This window comes from Bos indicus x Bos taurus, chromosome 14 (genome assembly GCF_003369695.1).
Source record: "Bos indicus x Bos taurus breed Angus x Brahman F1 hybrid chromosome 14, Bos_hybrid_MaternalHap_v2.0, whole genome shotgun sequence".
Taxonomy (NCBI): domain Eukaryota; kingdom Metazoa; phylum Chordata; class Mammalia; order Artiodactyla; family Bovidae; genus Bos; species Bos indicus x Bos taurus.
In genome coordinates this window covers 66,721,450-66,743,906 of record NC_040089.1, presented here as the reverse complement: position 1 = coordinate 66,743,906, position 22,457 = coordinate 66,721,450, and the positions used below count along the sequence as shown (strand labels likewise).

The 22,457-nt window shown below is 44.3% G+C and overlaps 1 protein-coding gene across 4 annotated transcripts in view; it reads left to right on the top strand.

The window, feature by feature from the left end:
* Positions 1-7,863: 7,863 nt before the first annotated feature.
* LAPTM4B (lysosomal protein transmembrane 4 beta) overlaps positions 7,864-22,457 on the top strand; it is a 62,040-nt gene continuing 47,446 nt past the window's right edge. The window contains exon 1 of one of the 4 annotated variants that reach the window (XM_027561478.1): positions 7,864-8,216. In XM_027561478.1, coding sequence (XP_027417279.1) covers positions 8,118-8,216 — 99 coding nt within the window. In that variant the 5' untranslated portion in view covers positions 7,864-8,117. Of the gene's footprint in view, positions 8,217-10,405; positions 10,439-11,111; positions 11,160-11,366; positions 11,415-22,457 lie in introns of those variants that run through there. The other 3 variants (XM_027561477.1, XM_027561476.1, XM_027561475.1) reach the window with 3 other exon arrangements.

The window sequence follows — 22,457 nt, the reverse complement described above, 5'->3', positions numbered from 1 at the left end:
GGTGGGCTGCCATCTATGGGGTCGGACACGACTGAAGTGACTTAGCAGCAGCAGCAGGGATGAAATCAAGGTGACTTGTCTAAACGGCACTGTATGACTGCAATCAGTGTTCCAGCTACATATGCTACTGTTTGAAAAACAAGTGATCAAGCTGTGACTAATTACCTGGGGAAACCACTGTTCCTCTTTTGTGGCCAATCCATATATTCTCTTGCATCCAAATAAATACAGTTCCAAAGTCACTGGCATAAAGTGTTTGTGTGTTTGTTTTAATTTTATTTGCATTTATTTTTTGCTGCATTCCATAAGCTTTTGATTCTTCGGTTTCTTCTGGGATACCTTTTTTCTTCTGTGCAGCCTCCTCTTTCTAGTTTAGGAACAATGTGATCTTTCTCAGTAAGGATCGCCTCAATGTCCAAGGAGAGCTCATGGATGGGTTGATCTCACTGGGAGCTCTGTAGGTCTTGTGCCACATCTTCGGGGCTTTGTTCGCCTCGATGTGCTCAATGACCAGAGAATCTACATCTCATCCTGAAGCTCAACATTACCCTCTGCATTTTGGAGCAAGGGCACGAAAAACCTCAGCACTCTTTTTGGGTCACCAGCCTGTGTCCAGCACGACTCTTTGGCCCGTGCATGCCTCCCAGCTCCACCATAACAATGGAATGGACACACTGCTTCTTTAAAATGACCTCCTTCAGATTCTTGGTGGCTTTTCGGATATGCATACCCTTAATGGCCGGAGGGTTCACAAATGTTCTTAAAGTGAACGCGAAGATTTGCATGATTTTGTGGGGTTTCTGGATCGATTTTTAGAGGTCACTTCAGGCTGCTTACCGGAAAAGCTTAAGTGTTCTGCTGCTGCTGTTAATTTTTGATGCTGCAGCTCGGCTTGCAGGATTTTAGGCCCCCTACGAGAGATGGAAAATTTGAACTTGATGGTGAAAGTGCAGACTCCTAACCATGGGACCACCAAGGAATTCCTTGACATTAAATTTTACTTAATAAACTTCACTTGCAGGATGTATTGTTTCTCTCTTCCTGGCTCCTTTCTCCAGCTAAGAGTCCTCTACTCTGTCTCTCTTCTTATCAAAAGCAATTTGGCTAGGGTCTGTAAATTTCGAATATTTGAAGATTAAGCTCTCAGAAGTACAATTCCTTTGAATCAATGAGTCACTTGCTTAATGAATGTGAAATTCTGGTGGGGAGGGCAGAGCAGGAGATAACTATGGGAATGTGCTGGGAGTCTGAATTTGGAATGCAGCACTCCCCATTCTTATTCTTTATTTCCGTTTCTTCTCAAAGCACTAATGCTTGTCCTAGCGCTGGTTAAAAGTGGTTTTGAGCATCATTAAATATTAATGGAAGATTGCAGGGAGAAAATTATCTCTAATGTGAAAGAAAACTCGAATGTGAAGTGAAAAAGCACAAACTGAAATTTCTTGTTTGCTGCCCCTGATTAACTCCCACAAGTACGTTCTTGTTGTTCAGTAGCTATGTCATGTCTGACTCTTGGTGACCCCATGGACACTTGCTCCCCTGACCTTCACATGCCAAGCTCCCCTGTCCTTCCAATCCCCCAGAGTTTGCTCAAACTCATGTCCGTGGAGTTGATGATGCCATCCAAACAACTCATCCTCTGTTGCCCCCTTCTCCTCTTGCCCTCAGTCTTTCCCAGCATCAGGGTCTTTTCCAGTGAGTCGGCTGCTCGCATCAGGTGGCCAAAGTATTGGAGCTTCAGCTTTAGCATCAGTCCTTCCAATGAATATTCAGGGTTGATTTCCTTTATGATTGACTGGTTTAATCTCCTTGCTGTCCAAGGGACTCCCAAGAGTCTTGTCCAGCACCACAATTTGAAAGCATTAATTACTGCCATATCAGTAAACAAGGATGTCACAATCATCAGCAATTGCAGCCCTCCAAAGTGAGCCGGTGAGCCCCAAGAGAACTCAGGACGAATACTTGCCATCTAGTAGCCATCAGACTGGAGAAGGCAACGGCACCCCACGCCAGTACTCTTGCCTGGAAAATCCCACGGATGGAGAAGCCTGGTGGGCTGCAGTCCATGGGGTTGCTAAGAGTCAGACACGACTGAAGTGACTTAGCAGCAGCAGCCATCAGACTACAGCTACTCCCTACAGTGAGCCCTGATGAACTCAGGATCTGAAAAAAATACAAGAAACTGGCCCCAGATAGCTGAGGTACATATCAAAAGAATAGTTTCAGTGAGCTCAGACTCTCCCATCTTCCCATACATACAGACATGTACCTTAACTTGGGATATCTAATTTTAATTTACAAAAAATTTTTGACGTTCAGACTATCTGCCCATTGTTGCAAAATTACTATGTAACCTCGCTCGTCCCCTTTGCCTCCTAGCAGCAAGTCGTTCAAGGTTATTTGAGATGGTGTTTCCCAGGCTTGAAGTCCTAAAAATTCCCATTGAGTGAAATATAACTCTCAACTTTTAGGCTGTATTTTTTAAGTCAACATAACTAAAAATAAATAAATAACCCTTCCCTGAAAGCCACAGGGGAGTTTAGGTCTTTTGAACATGAGCTGCCTACACTCTTTCCTTGCTGCCTGCAATAAATCCTGTTAAAGTACTCTCACCACAACCCACTATCAGTATATTGGCTTTACTGTGCAGCAAGCGAGCTGACCCAAAATTCGGTCCAGTAACATAATTGCCAACATTCACTGGATCATCAAAAAAGCAGGAGAGGGATTTCCCTGGTGGTCCGGTGGCTAAGACTCTTTGCTCTCTATGCAGGGGGCCTGGGTTCGATCCCTGGTAAGGGAAGTAGATCCCTCATGACACAACTAAGATCCCACATGACACGACTAAGACCCAGCTCAGCCAAAAAAAAAAAAAAGCTCTAAAAACAAAAGAAAAAGCAAGGGAATTCTCCAAAAACATCTACTTCTGTTTCACTGATTATGCTAAAGCCTTCGCGTGGGTCACAACAAACTGTGGAGAATTCTTAAAGAGATGGGAATACCAGACCACCTGATCTGCCTCCTGACAAACCTGTGTGCAGTCAGGAAGCAACAGTTAGAACTGGACATGGAACAACAGACTGGTTCCAGTTTGGGAAAGGAGTGCCTCAAGGCTGTATATTGTCATCCTGCTTATTTAACTTATATGCACAGTACATCATGTGAAATGCCTGGCTGGATGAAACACAAGCTAGAATCAAGATTGGACAATTACCAACAACCTCAGTTATACAGATGATACCACACTAATGGAAAGAAAGCAAAGAAGAACTAAAGAGCCTTTTAATGAAGGTGAAAGAGGAGAGTGAAAAAGTGAGCTTTAAACTCAGCATTCAAAAAATGAAGATCATGGCATCCAGTCCCATCATTTCATGCATGGTAAATAGGGAAAAAGGTAGAAGCAGTGACAGACTTTATTTTCTTGGACTCCAACATCACTGCAGACAGTGACTGCAGCCATGAAACTAAAAGACATTTGCTCCTTGGAAGAAAAGCTATGACAAAGCTCAATAGCATATTAAAAAGCAGAGACATCACTTTGCTGACAAAGGTTCATATAGTGAAAACTATGGTTTTTCCAGTAGTCATGTATAGATACGAGAGTTGAACCATAAAGAAAGCTGAGTGACAAAGAATTGATGCTCTTGCATTGTGGTGCTGGAGAAGCCTCTTGAGAGTCCCTTGGCCAGCAAGCAGATCAAACAAGTCAATCCTAAAGGAGATCAGTCCTGAATATTCATTGGAAGGACTGATGCTGAAGCTCCAATACTGTGTGCCTCCTGATGTGAAGAGCCGACTCATTGGAAAAGACCCTGATGCTGGGAAAGATTAAGCGCAGGAGGAGAAGGGGATGACAGAGGACGAGATGGTTGGATGGCATCACTGACTCGATGGACATGAGTTTGAGCAAACTCTGGGAAATGGTGAAGGACAGGGAAGCCTGGTGTGCTGCAGTCCGTGGGGTTACAAGTTATCTGACACAACAGAGACTGAACAACAAACAACCTGCATTTACAGTTTTTGCCTCTGTGAGAAATTCAATTTTCACTTGGGGGCAAATGTCCAGGGAAAAATAGCTTCTAGCCTCTATCCCCGCTCCCCCGATCCCCCTGATCTGATGGCTAAGATTCCTGGTTTCCATTCAAGCTACCCAGGTTCAACTTCTTGTTAGGTGATTAAGATCTCACTTCATGCCACCACTCATTGCTGCCTTGCCAAGAATACTACTATAACCATGTATCTTTTATTTGTAACTTTTTATTTTTTATTGGAATATAGCCAATTAACAATGCTGTGATAGTTTCGGGTGCACATCAGAAGGACTCAGCCATATATATATATATCCATTCTCCCCCAAACACCCCTCCCATTCAGTCTGCCCTATATCATTGAGCAGAGTTCTTGGTGTTATACGTAGGTCCTTGTTGGTTATCTATTTTATATACACCAGTGTGTACATGTTGGTCTCATGGAAGCATTTTTAAAGGTGACATTTGGGGTGAGAACCGCAGGGGGTATGACCTTCTTCTGATTGGTTGGTGGTGAGGTTAGAGGGTGATGTTTCAGGAATATTAATCATCTGGGGTCTACTTCATCATTATCCACCTGCGGTAGGGAGGTGTGTCTTAGTTTCTGCATAACGACTAAAAGGTATGTGTCAGATTGTTGTGCATATCCCTTGAGGAGCATGTGGGATTCTGTATGAACACTGGACTGTTACGACTTTTCTTGCTGAGCTGCTTTTTCTTTGTTTCTGCATTCCCTCGCTTCTCTAGTCGGCAAGCACTCCTGCCTGCTCTTTGAAGCTCAGGGCAGGCTTAGGAGACTAAAACCTTTTTCTGCAAACAAGAAATGGGAGCAGTGGAGGGGTTTTTGTATCCAGAGGGCCTTGCAGAGTCCTCCTCGGCTTTGGTGTTCATTATTATTTCTTATTGGGGCTTGTGGTTGACATCTCTGGGGATGACTCTAGAGTTCCTTGAGATCCAGGTTTACGCTACACAATAAGAATGTGACAACTTTATAGCCTCGTAAAACTATTCTTGCACTTAAGCAGCCTTATCTCATATTCCTCTTCCTTTCTATATAATCTGTCTTCAAGAAATATAGATCCAACTAGTCTTTCTCTTTTTCCAAATCCAAAATGAAATGGCATCCTTTCTAAGGAGGAGGAGGAGGTTGACACATGCTGTATAATAATCTTAACTCATTTGAGATGCTTGGCTTACACAGTGATTAGCAGATAACATAGAACAAGGAAGGATTCTTCTGAGGTAAGAGATAGATGGGTTGGACACCTGGTGTTTGTCAAGTGGAGTAAAATTCAAGTTTTTTCTCACCCAGACACTCCACAAACAACTGTTAGTCACTCAGTCGAGTCCAACTCTTCGCAACTCCGTGGACCCCATTGCCTGCCAGGCTCTTCCATCCTTGTGATTTTCCAGATAAGAATACTGGAGTGGGTTGCCATTTCCTTCTCTTGAGAACAAAGCTAGAGGCAAAACCTGAGCTCTGCTAAAGTAAAGAGATAAGGTCCCAATCCTGAGGTCAAGGAAGACTTCCCTGTCTGTACAAGTGCAGGAAGTGTTCTTGAGGGTCAAAATTGGAGGGAGTAAGTGTGGACACATGCCCACAGGCCTCTATGGTCGGATCCATCTTAGCAAAACGTGAATGCATCTTGGGGATGGTCCAAGGAACGGTCAGATGTGAAAAAAGAAACAAGATAATTGACCAAAGGTAAACAATGACCCCAGCTTCCCAGGTGGTTCAGTGGTAAAGAATCCACCTGCCAATGCAGGAAACAGAAGAGATGAAGGTTCGATCCATGGCTCGGAAAGATCCTCGGGAGAAGGAAACAGCAACCCACTCTACTATTCTTGCCTGGGCAATCCCGTGGACAGAGGAGCCGGGCAGGGTACCGTCCCTGGGGTTACCAAAGGGTTGGACATGATTTAGTGACTAAACAGCAACAAAACAAAGACCCGGAAGGACTGTCCTATATAAGTGATTTAAATCACCTCTTTACTGGCCCCTCCTCACTCAGGATGCCTGCATTCCTCTCCAGGTGTGTGTCTCTGCCTAGTTTCTGATGTAGCGCAGTCCTCGTCATTCAGGATGGCCACACTCCTCTTTGAGTGTGTATTTCTCTCTGGCTTTGGACTTACTGTGTTCTTCCTCCTTAGAAAGGATGCCATACCCTTTCTCTCTGGTGTGTATCTCTGCTCCGCTTCTGACTTAATAAATAAACTGCCTCTCTACTATGTGTTCTCCCATACATTGTGCTGGGTCTGTAATAATAAACTTTGTACCTGTTTGTATAGTTTTTGCCTCCTTGAAACTTTCTTGCTTTCAAATGTGGGAAGGAGCTAGGGCCACTTTGCTTCTAGCCTCTAGCTGCCGGTGGTTTGGTGGCTAGGTTTCCTGGTTTTCATTCAGGCTTCCCAGATTCAGTTTCTGCAGAGGAAACTAAGATCTCTCTTCAGGATCACTCTCTCTCTGAGATCACTTCCAGACGAAACACTAGATGGGAGGAAATAACCGCAAACTGGAATCCTAGGAGTAACTCTCTGTGTTGGGTCTCGTAGGTGCTACCCAAAAAAACTGGGTTCACCTCTTGGTGGGTATGGAGCCAAGACAGAACCAAAACAAGGATTGTGAAAAGACAGGATCTATTACTTGCAGCAAGAAAGGAGAACACTGGGGTATCATCCCCAAAACAGTGTCTCTCTAAACAGCAAAAGGGGAGGAGCTTTAAGCTAAGGTTCCATGTGTATTCATGAAGGGGCATGGGGATCAGAGTCCAAACTTGAGTTGACTGAAGTCATGAGGGTCAGCAAAGGTCGACAACATCATCCCTTAGAGCAGTGGTCCCCAACATTTTTGGCACCAAGGACCAGTTTCCTGGAAGACAACTGCTCACCTCCTGCTGTATGGTCCTGTTCCTAATGAGGGGTCGGGGGTGTTGGGGACTCCTGCCTTAGAGGATGATTGCACACTGGAAGGGGTTTAAATTCTGCAAAACAGTTCAAGAAAGTGCGAAAGGTTAATGGTTACCACTGAAACACTCCAGGGAGTCTTCACACCTGATTTGTTATCTTTGCTATTGTTCCTTTTCTTGCCCCTTAACAGTTTTTTCTTGTGTTCCCTTAAGATCTTTCGTGCTTGCTGAAGCCTGTTCAAGGACAAGCCCTGGGGTCAGTCTTAGATCACAAAATGGCTTAGGCCAAAGAAGGCTTCTCTTATGCCAAGAAAGCCATGCCTGTTTCTCTTTTTTCCCCAGGACTCCTTACCTTATCCTCTTACACAGAGACCTTGTGGCAGTACTTGGCTTAACGACTCTTTCTTTAGAGCTGCAGTCACGATTTAAAAACGCTACCTGAAGCGCAAGTGTAGTACACATTCTATTTTCTGGGAAAAGATTACTACCACAGTGAATGAGCTGGGAAGCAGAGACAGACTGCTCTGGGCGGCTTCACCAGCGGTTCAAAGGACTGCAGTTGGCCGGAATAACCCTTACCGTTTCCCTCCCCCAGCCAACCTGCAAGATAACAACGGGAATGGCACCGAACGTACAGAATATCTGCAAGATACAAGTGGAAGAAGAAAAAAAAAACCCAACACCAACTAGACTATAAAAGAATCTCGAACCGGTGGTGGAGTTACACGAATGACCAAACGGAAGACGGGAGGCCCAGAACTCCACCGGGGGCCTACTCAGGGACTGCCAGGGGTGAGGGTTGATTGATTTCTGTCCCCCGGGGCGGGCGGCGCCGGCCGCCGGCCGCCGGCTGCCGGATGGAGCCCGCGGTGACGTCACAGGGCCCGGGCGCCCGTCACGTGGTCCGCGGGAACCCCGCCCCGCCCCTCTCCCCGCCCTGGTCCCGCCCCCTTTCCCCGCAGCCCTCGGAGCTCTGGCTCCGGCCGAGGTTCCAGCTGCGAGCTCTTCGCGGGGAGAGGCGAGGGGCCCGGGGCCAGTGGTAGGCGGACGGGGGCCGGGAAGAGGGAGCGAGGGTAGCCGGGGAGAGAGGGGCCGGCGACAGCCGCGCGGCGCTCAGGACCGACGGCCAAAGCTCCTGCGAACTTGGGCGCAGAGTCGCGCCACTGCGCCCGCGGCCCGAGCGATGAAGATGGTGGCCCCCTGGACGCGGTTCTACTCCAACAGCTGCTGCCTCTGCTGCCATGTCCGCACTGGCACCATCCTGCTCGGCGTCTGGTACTTGGTGAGCGCGACCCGCCTGGACGAACCCCGCCCCCCCCGCGCCCCCTGGGGTTGGGGTAGGGGGCGCGCACCTGCCTGGGAGGAGCGCGGACGCCCCGGGACCCCCCGGGAACCCGGCTTCACTTTTCACACCCCCTCATGGGTACCGGCTTCGGCCCTCGGGGTTGGGCGAAGCCGGCGTTAATCCGCCTAAAGTTATATTATTAGAAACTTAATTCTCTGGGCGGGCGGCTCCACGATTCACCCCCCCCCCGCCCCCCCACCCCCCGGCTCAGCCAACCTGTGGCGGGGGCTGCGGTCAGGACCCAGTGTTCGGGGTGGGGATGGTTTCGGGGGGTTGGTGCGCGTGGGCTGGGGTCGCGCTGAGCAAAGGGGGCGCCCCAAAGCCTTCCGCCGGGAGCCGGCTGGGCCTCCCGGAGCTGCGCGGTTTCTGGCGAAAGCGCGCTTTGATGGTCAGCGGAGCCCCGGCACCCCCATCCCTGCCTGCGGAGCACGTGCCCGCCTTTCCTTTATTCTCTGCGTCCGCTGGGCTTTGTGCTTTCGACGGGTCGGGAGAGCCGTCGAGGCAGTGAGCCGGCACCTCTTGCTGTCCGCCCCCACCCTCCCCCGCGCCTGCCAGCTCTCCCGGCCCGCAGGTGCCCGGGGTTTTGCTGGCTCGCCTCCTGCGCGCCTTCGCATCCGGAGTGGGAATGGCTGGGGGTGGGGGTGCCCTACCCACATGCTTGTTGTAAAGCCCTTACCCTAGGAGGGGCTTGCCTTGTGATTCACTGCGTTTCAGTCGGCCCTGGACAGCCATTTTACACCCACTTACCTCCCCCCCCCCAAACCCCCGATTTGCAGGTGATCCCCAGCTTCTTAGCCGACCCCGAAGGCCCATCTGGTCTGTTAGTTTGTTTCTAGATATGAGCTTTTTACTTGTCTGGGGAGCAGTGATTATCAGGCGCTAGTGAGGCAACTTGGAGTCGTGCCCTGTACCAGCTCCAGGTTGATTGGTGCCCCACCCCGACCCAGACTGCACCAGCACCCGAGTCGGGTTCCGCTGCATCGTGGTTTCTGTTCCATCATGATGGAGAGTTAAGCCCGAGCCTCTGGGCGCTGAATGCCTCTGCACCAGGAAGAAACACCTTAGACGTGGTAGTAAGATGGCATATAGAACTTTTTAGTGGTGGTACATTCTGATCTTCTTAGTCATCAGAGTGTTTTGGTCTGTTGATAGTTCAGTGTTTTGATGTAACACGGACGTAAGTCGAATTGTGAACTCGTCTGTGGTGCCACTGTAAGCAAAACACCCCTCTCCCCCAATATGGTGTTCTCTGTGCTATTTATAGTTGCAAGTTTCCTTTATTCAGTGACTGTCACAGGCCACACAATAGAAGTATTTGGCCTTAAAAGCTTTCAGACAAATCTTTAATATATGTGGGTTCTTACTGTGCGGCTTGAATGCAGAGAGAACATCTGGGTATTGGCTCTACCCTGGTTTTACTGAAAGCAAAAAAAAAAAAACCCCGGAAATTGAAAGTTACAGCGAAAGAATAGTGGGTGGTCTTGAAATAGTGCTTTTATTGATAATCAGGATAGACAATTTTATCCACATGTCTTGTGTCCTCCTTGAAGATGTTGAAATCTGCAGGGTGCAAGTACATCTATGAATGTAATTTGTAAAATCTAGGGCACTGCATTAGGCAAATGGACTACGTGATCTACAGGAAAGATAAATCTACTTGAGCCCTGTTGTTGGCGGTAATCCAGTAGGACACATTGGTGTGATAAAAGGAGAGGACTCTGCAGGCTTTGTCCACAGCTTGAGCGTGCTCTTTGGGGAAAGGAGTTATTGGGATGCAGGTTTTAGCATTTGGAACGATGGCTTTTTGAAAAATAATTAGAAAGCTTTTCAGCAGATGTAAATAAGCAAGCCATGTTGGGGCTTCCCAGGGGTGCTAATGGTGAAGGACCCGCTTTCCGACGCAGGAGACAGGAGAAACAGGTTGGGTCCCTGATGGGAAAGATCCCCTGGCGGCAGAAAGGGCGAATCACTCCAGTAATTCTTGCCTGGGAAATGCCCTGGGCGGAGGAGCCTGTGGGCGACAGTCCACCAGGGTTGCCGATTGTTGGAAACGACTGGAACGACGTAGGGCACACAGTGTACACTGCTGCTGCTAAGTCGCTTCAGTCGTGTCCGACTCTGTGCGACCCCACAGACGCTGTATGCTGCTGGTCATCTTTGTAAGTCTTTAGCTTTTCTCAAAACAATTTAAACTTTTTTTAAACTAGTGAGTTTCCCTCATCCTTTTACATATGTAATTTGGTTATCCAAAACTTTGATTTACGCGTACATTTTTAAGATGAAGGAGCTAAAGAACAAGGCATCTCTTTCTCTTTCCACCAGTCATCTGGATGGAATGAGGTCACTATCAAAAAAAAGTAGAGTTTTCAGGAGAAAAAAGGGTAGGAATATAGATATTCAAAAAAGAGTCCATTGAAAGGAAAGGTAAAGTGAATCTTTTTTATGCATTTTCTAATTGTTTTCTACCATGACCATTTACTAAGCTCCTGTGTGCCAGGCCCTATTTGTGCTCAGTCGCTTCAGTTGTGCCCAACTCTTTGCGAACCCATGGACCATAGCCTACCAGGCCCCTCTGTCCATGGAATTCTCCAGGCAAGATTATTGGAGTGGGTTGCCATCTCCTTCTCCAGGGGATCTCTCCGACCCAGGCATGGAACCTGCGTCTCCTGCATTGCCAGCGGATTCTTTTACCACTGAGCCACTGCGGAAGCCCACTATACTATTGATAGCACTACTTTTTTTGGCTACACCACGAGGCTTCCCTGAGAAGGGGTCAAACTCCGCTCTCCACAGTGAAATCGAGGAGTCCTCATCACTGGGTCTCCAGGGAATTCCCTGGCTTCCTTGATGAAAAAAACCGGAGTGAATTATGAGAAGGCTGTGAGTTGAGTTTATTCAGTGTCTTACTCTGTATAAAATAGCCCAGGGGAACAACCTCTCAGACAGCTCTGAGAAACTGTTGTGAAGATGTGAGGGAGGAGCCGGGATATAAGAATTTTTTGCTGTGAGAAAACCTGTAGTTGAAGTCCTGAGATGAGTGTTAATCACGGAACAGGCAAATCAGGTTAATGATTTTATGTATCATTTTCTAAGTACGGGAAGATGCAAGAATCTGTGAAAGCTGAAATTTCTCAGGTATGGACCTGCATTATCTTGGGGATCTGTCTGTCTCTAGCCTGAATTCCCCTCAGTCCCAGAGTCCTGGGTGACTGTGGTGGCTAACGGCTTGATCCTGGTAGAACTGGAATGGCAGGCAACATTTTTCTCTACAGTTCTTTGCATAAGCTTAGTTTTTACATATTCCTGGTAGATTTTTTTTAAATTCCCATTTTACAGAGGAAAAACCAAGGCGAAGAGGTTAAGTGATTGCAGCTTGTGGTCTGAGTGATGTTATTGGTCTGTGCTGTTTCCAGTTTTACCTTTTAAAAGTTGTGTGTTTTGTTTTTGCCTTGAAATGATAAAGGTTTCCTTTAGTCCAGTTTTTTTTTTAAAAAAGCATATTGATTTCAGGTATCTGTATTAGCGATCACTTTTCATTTACTTTTTAAAAATTTTTTTCCCTTTAAAAATTGAGGCATACTTTACATATGGTGAAAATCACAGGTATTAAGTGTACAGTTCATTGACAAGACCAATGTTTGCACCTTTGTAACCCACACCCTTAGAGAACATTCCCAGAAAGTTCCCTCGTGCCTCTTCTCAGAATATCCCCTCCATAGACAGCCCACCCCATAGGTGTTTTGCCTATTCATATAAATGGAATTATACTGTAGGTGTTTTTTTTTTGTATTGGGTTTCTTTAACTTAGCATAATGAATTTTACATTCATTCATGGTCTTGGAGTGTGTCAATATTTGTGCCTTATTATTGCTGAGTATTACTTTGTTATAAGAATAGACCACAATCTGTTTATCCATTTGCCAGATGATGGACATTTGGGTTTTTCCAGTTTGGGGCTATTATGGATAAATCTGCTCTGAACAGTCTTGGAAAAAAAGAGCTTGTGGGGACTTCCCTGGTGGTCCAGTGGTTAAGACTCTGAACTCTGAATTCATGGGACCCAGGTTCGTTCCCTGGTCAGGGAACTAGATCCCACATGCCAGAAGGAAGAGTTCACACGCCGAGACAAAGATTCCGCATGCTGCAACCAAGACCTAGCACAGGAAAAGAAATACATATTAAAAAAAAAAAAGTTTGTGGACATCTGGTTTTATTTCTCTTGAAAAACACCTTGCACTGGGGTTCCTGGCCGTCGTGTGTTTTAACTTGATAAGAAACTGCCAGGTATTTTCCAAATTGCCATTTTTCCACTCCAGTCCACAGGGTACGAAGCTCACTGGGTGTGGAGTGGGAGCTGTTGGTGACTTGGGTTTGAATTTTCCCCTATGTGGCTGATGACCTGAAACAGTTTATCTTTGCTTCTTGGCCAACTATATATCTTCCTTTGTGTTGACTGCACATTTTTTAAAAAACTGAGTTTTATCTTTTTGTTTTTTTTTTTAATCCTTCAGATTTGTGAGAACTCTATATTTTGGTTAATAATACTAGTATAGTCCTTTGTTAAATATATTGTTTGTGAATATTTTCTCTCAGTGTGGCTGCCCACTGATTTTCTTATTAGTCTATTTTGATGAACTGGAGTTTTTAATTTCAGTTAAGTTCAATTCACGTTTTTTCTTTTATGGTTAGTACTTTCTGTGTTAGTACTTTGTTTGCCTACCCTGAGATTGTAAAGATACTCAATTTTCTTCAGAAGCTTTATGGCTTTAGCTTTTATGTTTACATCTGGTTTAGTTCTAAGTTTTTTATAGAGCTTTTGTGTTTTGTGTACTGCGATGTGAGGTGGAGGCTTGTGTTTATTTAGAAAGGCAGTTTAATCATTAAACCTAAGGAAAAAGTTGATTTCTCCCATAACCTTTAATAGCTACAAAGGTTTTTTTAGAAAAACAAGTAAGGTGCATATCCTCACCGAATGAGGATTGATTTGTCTCGGTTTCCAGAGGGATCACAATTTGAAAGGAATACTTGACACAGAATGCTTGCCATGTGGGCTTCTAGGATTTCCTCTCTTCAACAAAACTTAATATTCTAAGCCTGAATCCGTTAACTTCCCCAAATTCGCCCGTACTCAGATTTGCCCACACTAGTCTCCTTCGACCCCTGACTCAGATTCCTCGGATAGCTGCCTCTGTCCCCCTTGCCATCTGGATCTCTTCCTTTATTCCGTCTCCACGTTATATTGATTTTTTTTTTTTTTCCCAACCTCCTGAGTGCCTTATTCTGTCCTGTTCTTATTCTTGCTACCACTTCTCTCATTTAGGCTCTCATTAACTCTCACTTTATTATAATAGAATCATAACTGGTCTCTCTGCTTCTAGCCTTGCCATCAATAATCCTTTTTTTTTTTTTTCGGTCTATTGCATATGCAATTTCCAGAGGTATTTTTCTCAAACACAAATATGAGCTTGTCATCCTACTCCTAAAAAACGTGGGCTCACTACCTCCGGGAGATGTGTGTTTCATGACCCTTGTGTTTCTCATCTGCTGAAGTCGGCTTACACAGTTAAGCAATGCGGTGGATTTCACTGCATCCCTTTCCCTCTCTCTCCCAACCCCTCCCCTTTCAGGTTACCTTCTTTAGGATACAAACGGCTGCCGTATATGCCAGCCAGTGCTTAAGCTGTGAGTCTTGAGATTTGTTCAGATTTGATAAATTTATCTGTACACTCCTGAACCAAACAGGCCATGGTTATGTGACTAGAATATACTGATAAATTTAGGTCTGGGATATGCTTCCCTTGAACTGTTGGTTGGAGGGCTGTGAGTGGCGGCGGGGTGGAGTGGGATTAATTTAACAAATCATTGTGAGAGCAGAGGGTTGAGACATCTGGAGGCTGTTCCTGGGAAGAGAAAGAATGTTTGGAGAACAATAATAAACAAAAAAAAAATCCCTGCTGTATTCCTTATGCTAAAGGCCACATTAAAAAAAACACAACTTTGTTTTGTATCAGAGTATAGCTGATAAGCAAAAAATGTTGTGACAGTTCAGGTGGACAGCAAAGGGACTCAGCCATTCATATACATGTATCCATTCTCCCCCAGACTCCCTGCCATTCAAGCTGACACACAACATTGAGCAGAGTTCCCTGTGCTCTACAGTAAGTCCTTGTTGGTTATCCATTTTAAATACAGCAGTGTGTGCATGTCGGTCCCAAACTCCCTAACTGTTCCTTCCCCTGGTCCTTCCCCCCAGCAACCATAAGTTCTTCTCTAAGTCTGTGAGTTTCTTTACTTAGATTCCACATATAAGGGATGTCATATGATAGTTCTCCTTTTGTGTCTTGGCTTCCCCCAGTGTGACAGTCTCTAGGGCCATCTATGTTGCTGCAAATGGCATTATTCTTTTTAACGTAAAGCCTGCATTTCTTATGGAATATATTTTGCCATCAGGACTTGCATTGCTCCTGACACCCTCAAGCATACTTTTTCCTTTGTAATTTCTTGCATTTTATCCGATGATTTTCTTAGTATGTTTTAAAAAGTGGTGCTGATAGTTGGAAGAATCTGTCATTGACACCCAGGATGGGTCCCCCTTTGTGCATAGCATCCTTTTTATCATTTTCTGAGTGTATTTTAGGTTAGTCTTCAACAAATACATACTGAATACCTCTTTGTGCCAGACACTATTCTTTGGGGAGTTGGCCATATATCAGATTATAAAGGATGAAAGGGCTCAGAGTAGCTGGTCTCCTTGGCTTTATGACCTGGCCTGTCAAATAAGCAACTAGTTCACTTTGAAAGTCACAGCTTGCTTGTGTACCCAGGCCTGGTGGGTTCTTTTTGTATCCTTAGAAGTCCTGGTGTAATAACTATTGATTTCTGTCTGGATAGTAATAACTGGACAGTAAAGCCGACATCTCGCATTTGTGGAGTGATTGATACGCGGTTTTCAGTGGACTTGCACATTTGTTCCTGTTTAGACCTCAAAGCATCCCTGGGGTCAGGCTCGATAGGTGATGATATGCTCCTTTTAGATGAATAGTTTCTTTCCAGCTGTCAGATTCTGTACCTTGGTCCATAAGTCCAGGGCAAAATAGGGACTAACTCGTAATACGTCGGTCAGTCTTATTACCTAGTGTTTTCCTGACTATATTAGATTGTAAAAGACTGAAATTCCAGAGTAAGGAGTATGGATTTTATTCTGTAGATAGTGAGAGGCACTGAAGAATTATTAACAGGGGTGAGAGGGTGAAAGCAGTTTTTAAGGACGATGGAACGGGCCAGCTGTTTTGGATGGCCCGGGTGACAGGCAGGGTGTGGACAGCCTTCCAGATGGGAGAGGCTGCTATGTCAGGTCTTCCCACCAGAAGTTTCTCATTGCTAATGATGCAAGTTATATGAATGAGAACTCTCACTGGTTAGTTAATGATACAAGTCTATCATGGCCACCCCGCTTCTCTCCATCATCTGAATTCAGGAATCGAACAGATTTGGGACAGAAATGGATACTGGGTTTTTGAGAGATGTCTAATGAGTCCCTTTAAAAAAAAAATACAGGCCTCCCCACCCACAAATAAAAAGGATCAAGGGAAGTTTTATGAAATATTGTCTGGTGAAGATTTCAGTGGTATTTACTACCTTTTTTAAAAAGCTTCAAAAATTATTTTTGTTTATGATTTATGGCTGCACTGGGTCTTCACTGCTGCATGTGGGCTTTCTCTGGTTGTGGTCCGTGGGCTTCTCATTGCAGTGGCTTCTGTAGTTGCGGAGCCCAGGCTCTAGGGCGCGCTGGCTTCTGTAGCTGCAGCGCGTTGGCTCAGGGGCTGTGGCTCATAAGCTTAGTTGTCCCTCAGCCCGTGGGCTCTTCCCCGGACCAGAGATAGAACCTGTGTTCCATGATGGATGTTCATCCCGAACATTTTAAAGGCAAGCTGAACAAGAAATAAAGTGTTTGTTAATATCACTCTCTCTGGGTCCCACTATAGATACATTTTAACGTAATGTGAAAAGTCCTGAATATTTATTAGACTGACTGATGGTGAAGCTGAAACTCCAATACTTTGGCCACCTGATGCAAACAACTGACTCATTTCAAAAGACCCTGATGCTGGGAAAGATTGAAGGCAGGAGAAGGGGAGGACAGAGGATGAGATGGTTGGATGGCATCACCGACTCAATGGACATGAGTTTGAGTATACTCCGGGAGTTGGTGATGGACAGGGAAGCCTGGCGTGCATGGGGTTGCAAAGAGTCAGACATGACTGAGCAACTGAACTGAACTAACAAAGTGGTTAGCATGAGTTTTGCACCAATGAAAGGTTGTTGCTGAATGAAAAGACGCTGGGATTCTTGGCCTCCAGAGGAGAAGAATTCAATCTGGGGCCAGAGACGAGGCTTGATCGAGGCTTGATCGCTCAGAGCTTTTGTGTAATAAAGTTTTATTAAAATATAAAGGAGATAGAGAAAGTTTCTGACATAGGCATCAGGAGGGGGCAGAAAGAGTAACCCCCTGCTAGTCTTCAGCTGGATGTTATATAGTCACTAGCAGTCTGTTAATGAAAGAAAGGAATGTCTTAAAACTCAGAATGGCACCAGGCCCCTCATCCGTAAGATGCATTTTGGGATAATCTTGGCACCCCGGGCCATGATTCATCCCGGGCCATAAAACGATTGACTTGATTCTTGAAGAAGGGCAGATTACCATACAAATAGTTTCGTTTACATAGATTAGGGGAACAATATCTGAGTATAACACTCTGGTTTGTCAAGTAGGTTCTGAGCCGTTAGGCTGAACTGACTTAAAGACAGAGTCTGGGTTGAATGCACAGTACATTAACATAGCTTAAGAAATATATTTCCATAAGAAAAATGCATTGGTTAACTCAAGGTTTGAGAATAGTTAACTTCAGGTGAAACCCGTGTCATTATGGCAACACTGTATTTTAAGAGAAACCTCCTTTTAAATTTGTATAGAGAAGGAAAAAAATACCTCTAGTTTGTTTCCTCCTGCCACTTAAGAGAGATAAAAATGTCTGACACTTGCAGCCTATTTCTTCCATTTGGAGACCCCTGGCCTTCCTGCCTGTTACCCTCACCAAGATGTGGATTCTGTGAAACACTCATATCCCAGTAGCCCAAAACAAGATGAAGGACTTAGCGGCATGGTAGGCAGGGAGATGGTATCTTCAGCTGGGGATTTACGTATCCAGATACCCCTGTTACTGTGATGGAAGGGGAGAACAGATTCCAGGGCCATCTACTAATCTGACATGACACCTAACAATAGTCTTATTGCTGCGATCTTGTTGCCTGTTGGGCAACTGGTACTAATTATTGGAGGCATTAATTCCAGTATTACAAACCAGTACATAATGGGCTTTCCTGGTGGCTCAGATGGTCAAGAATCTGCCTGCAGTGTTGGAGACCTGGGTTCAATTAGTGGATCAGGAAGTTCCCCTGAAGATGGAAATGGCAATCTGCTCCAGTATTCTTGCCTGGAGAATTCCATGGACAGAGGAGTCTGGCGGGCTACAGTCCAGTTAATAATTCTAACAAATAATTGCAAATAATCGTTCAAAAGTATCACAAGACAATTTAAGCAAGTCATAAAATGGTTGCAACTACTGATAAAACCAAGTAGTATTCAAATGCAAATCATCAGTGGAGTTTTTAATTGCTTGTCAAAAATTTATTTAAAGATAAAATGAGGGCACATGATAGCATTTTCATATGAAAGCAGCTGGTGTCATCTGTGTAAGACATCAGATAAAGCTAGCTAGTGGATCAGGAAACCACAACTGCTTATGGATGAGGGCTTCCCATCTCAAAGAAAGTGAAAGTGAAGTCACTCAGTCGTGTCTGACTCTTTGTGACCCCTTGAACTGTAGCCTACCAGGCTCTTCTGTCCATCGAATTTTCCAGGCAAGAGAAAAACCCACTGGAGTGGGTTGCCGTTTCCTTCTTCCCATCTCAAAATAATTGTAGAAAATACAAGCCTAGAAGGAGTGTTGATGTGTATCTGGTTATTTTCTTCCCTTCATTTCATGTGTTAGGAACTGTGTGAGCTGCTGGCAATACAATATGATTCAAAATAGACCCCATCCTTGCCAACATGGCATCCAGGGTCTAGTAAGAGGAAATTGCCGGTAATGAATGTGTATTAATATTGGAACACATAATATTAATACATGTAATATGTGTATTAATATTGGGACATAATTGTGATAAGCAGTTTTGGCCTATCTGCTGTTTTTTTATTTCTATGGCAGTAGTGATTCATTCAAGAAATTTAATATATGTACTTAACAAAAGTCTAGACTTAGTAATGTCTTTGCCTTTCTTTTGAACAGTATATGTCCTTGAACTCATATTTCTTGTATTTTAGTGTCTTTTCTTTTTAAAGCTTCCCCAAGACACTGACCTATACAATCCGTGTTCGCTTAGAGTTGGTCACGTATTTACACCTGTCCATCATTTTCTCTTTTTGCAATTACTATAATTTTTATTCAAAAAATGGACATTCTACACTCCGCATGTGGAAAGTACATGACCCATCATTTTCTTGACCAGCTGTTCGGGATCACTGTCCTTCTGACTGATGTGCGTATTTAAACATCTCCTTTAGTGAGGGTCTGTTTTGTTTGTTTGTTTTGCTGTGCCAAGGCTTAGTTGTGGCTGTGAGTTCTTGGTTGAGGCATGTGGGACCTAGTTCCCTGACCAGGGATTGGACCCAAGCCCCCTGCATTGGGAGTACGGAGTCTTAGCCACTGGACTGCCAGGGAGGTCCCAGTGAGGATATGTTGATGGCAAACTGTTATTCTTTGAAACTGTATTTGGCTCAAGTTCTTGAAAGATATCTCAGTGCTTGTGTCTGTGCTTAGTCGTTCAGTTGTGTCCAGCTCTTTGTGACCCTTGGGACTGTGGCCCACCAGTCTCCTCTGTCCGTGGGATTTTTCAGGCAAGAATACTGGAGTGGGGTCGCCCTTGCCTCCTCCAGGGGAATCTTCTCTACCCAGGGATCAAACCCCAGTCTCCTAGGCCTCCTGCTTTGCAGACTTGATTCTTTACCCTCTGAGCCATCGGGGAAGCAGTCCTTGGTTGACAGTTGCTGACACGTTCAAGCTCTCCATCCACTGTAGAGTTACGCTTTGCTGCTAAGAGGTCAGCTGCCAGTCTTGTTGGCATTTACTTTTTTTTTTTCCTTCTTTTTTTACAAAAATACTTGGTTTGCTAGGTAGGGTCTTAGTTGTGGCGTGTGGGATCTTCATTGCTGCACGTAGGATCTTTTGTTGCGGAGTGAGGGCTTTTCTCTAGTTGCGGTGTGGGCTCTGTAGTTGCAGCACGCATGGGCTCAGTGGTCCCACCGGACGTGGGGATCTTAGTTCCCTGACCAGGGGTCGAACCTGTGTCCCCTGCGCTGGTAGGCAGATTCTTAACCACTGGACCACCAGAGAAGTCCCTTGACCTTTACTTCTGATTCATTAGGTCTGAGGTTGGTCCTGTGGTTCTACATTAGTAACACATGTGGGATGATGCTGAAACTTCATTTTGCTGACAACACTTTTCCTTCTCCTTTTTTTTTTACTGAAGTATAGTTGGTTTACAGCGCTGTGTTCATTTCTGCTGTGCAGCAAAGTGACTCAGTGATACAGACCACACTTTTGATAGCAGTGGTTTGTGGACTCATACATTTCTGATGCTAATTTTCTTTTCTTGGAATCATGCGTGTGTAGTCAAAACTTGACTTTTTATTCCTTCAAACAGGTTTTAATAGCAGAAAGATCATAGCGCCTTTGTGAAAGTGTTTAAAAGATTGGGGGTGGGCAGAGATAAATGGGAGATTGGGATTGACATATACACACTCCTATTTATAAAATAGATACTAGGGACCTACTGTATAGCACAGGGAACTCCACTCAGTAATCTGTAATGACCTATATGGAGAGTTTTTTTTTAAAAGAGTGGAGATATATATATCACGGATTCACTTTGCTGTATAGCAGAAAGCAACATAACATTGTGAATCGGCTATACTCCAGTAAAAAATTTTTTAGAAGTTTAAGTTAGTAAAATTTCAGTAGGTGCTTTCTTTGATTCTTGTTATTTACCTGAGAATATTTCTTTGCCTTATTTTTTTTCTCCTTTACAGGTCTTTAGAAACTAAAAGGAAGTTTCTTAGATAATCTGTTTGTTCTAAAGGAAGTATGTAAACCGGAATAGAATCTTAAAAGATACTTATTTATATTAGTGACAGTTGTTAATTTACTGGATAATCTTTTCATTAGTTTACATTGAGAAATAGCTTAGAATGGTGATCTTCAGAAGCTGTTTACTTTTGAAGTAATCTAATGCTATTTTCTTTTAACTAAAAGTAACGATGTCAGATATTAATATCACCTTCAAGAATGTTTCATTACCTAGATTCATAGTAATGAATATTTATGGTATGCATTTTATGTATGGAAAGGAGAAAAGCATTATTTAACAATTCAGCATTATGATTGCAAAGCATTTCTTTGTCTATGAGTAGTTAGACTGTATCATTGGATTTTATTTTAATGTGACAATTAAAATTTTTTGAAAACTTAGCTATCAAGTTATACATTAGCAGCTTTTTATTCTAAATTTCAAAGTATGTGTACAAACTAGAAGTGCATTTTTTGATCTTTAATTTCAAGTTTTGGATTTCTTTTTAGGTGATTTAAATGTATTGCTATTTTGTAAGAAAAAGTTTAACTCTAAAGTACAAATAACAACACTGTTCTTGAATGGGATGCAAAATTTGTATTTCAGTGGTTATCTGTTATTGCCTCTTCCCTTTCACTAGTAAAGACATTCTGTTTTATGAGTTTCAGTTTTGTCTTTGGTAAATAGCTGTGGGAATAAAGTATTATTTTATGTATTGAAGCTAAGCAGGGAGTAATAATCACTTTAGTTTTTCAAAGGATGTTTCTTTTTTTTTTTTCATTTTAATGATAATCCAAGTTGTTGGAATAGGATGGTTGCAAATAGAGACTAACAGATCTAATATAGAGAGCATCTCAGAACACAAAGAGCACCAGGTTTGCTGCCCTAAAAAAATTAAATTAGCCATTTTTGCACTTAATATTTTCTCTTTTCCAGATGCTGGCCTTCTAAACCTTCTGGTGCTTGATACTTCTTTATGCACATTATAAACTAGGCTCTGGCTTGGCCTATCTCTTTATATTCAGAGATCCAGAAAGTTCTTTAGGGCACAAAGGTGGGGAACACAGTTCTTCCTGTCCACACCTGCCTCTCAGGTCTCCCGGTGGCTCTTTGGACAGCCTTCTTTCTGGCTCCTTCTGTCCACTGTCCAGACATCTTTCTTATCATTCCGAGAGAATATAGTGGTGACTCAGCCCGAGCATGAAGATCGGAACCCGACCAAGTCCATTCAGGGAAGTGGGAGTTGCAAGTCTGTCTCCCTCTGCTCCCTAGCCTCAGCTCACATGAGAGCGGCTGTCTGGAACACTCCCTTGAAAAGAATTCTGAGCCTGCTGCCAGCGGATTGGTTAACAGAGTCGCCAGGCCTTGTGAACCGGATGCGGTGGCTTCTTGGGTGGATCCTGGGTTACTGGAAAGAGCATGTATGGCAATTGCAATCAGGACCCATGGCTGAGTCTCAGCTGGAAAGGTCACAACTCCCTGCAGGTTTCCCTGTGAATCCTGGGAGTCCTCGTCTGTGGAGTGGTTGTAGCAATGATCACGCCACTTAGGGCATGCAGAACTGCTTCAGTAATAGGTAGGAGGTGTGGCGGTGGTTTCTTGATTTAAGCCATCACCCATGCGGAAGGTATATGGAACTGGCGGCACTAGGCTGCAAAGTAAATCAGGAGGCCTGCGCTGAACTTGGGGGCTGGGGGAGGGAGAATCTGTTTAATGCACTTTTAAAATTTGCCTGCCGAAGTGGGGCCCTAAGGAAAGATTCAGTGTCAACTTGACTGCTTAAACTTTCTCCTGCGCGCACACTGTGTAAACCAGAGGATTTATAGCTTCCCTATTGAAAACACCGGCTTTACTTAAAATCCAACTCAAAGGACTGCCAAGGGCTGCTCATTTTTACCTTTCTCTTTCCTTGAACTTTCTCTTAACATTTAGTTCTCAGTCACTTAGCCTGATTCCCTAAAATTATTCATTTGTGCTGTAATCTTTGTCTCT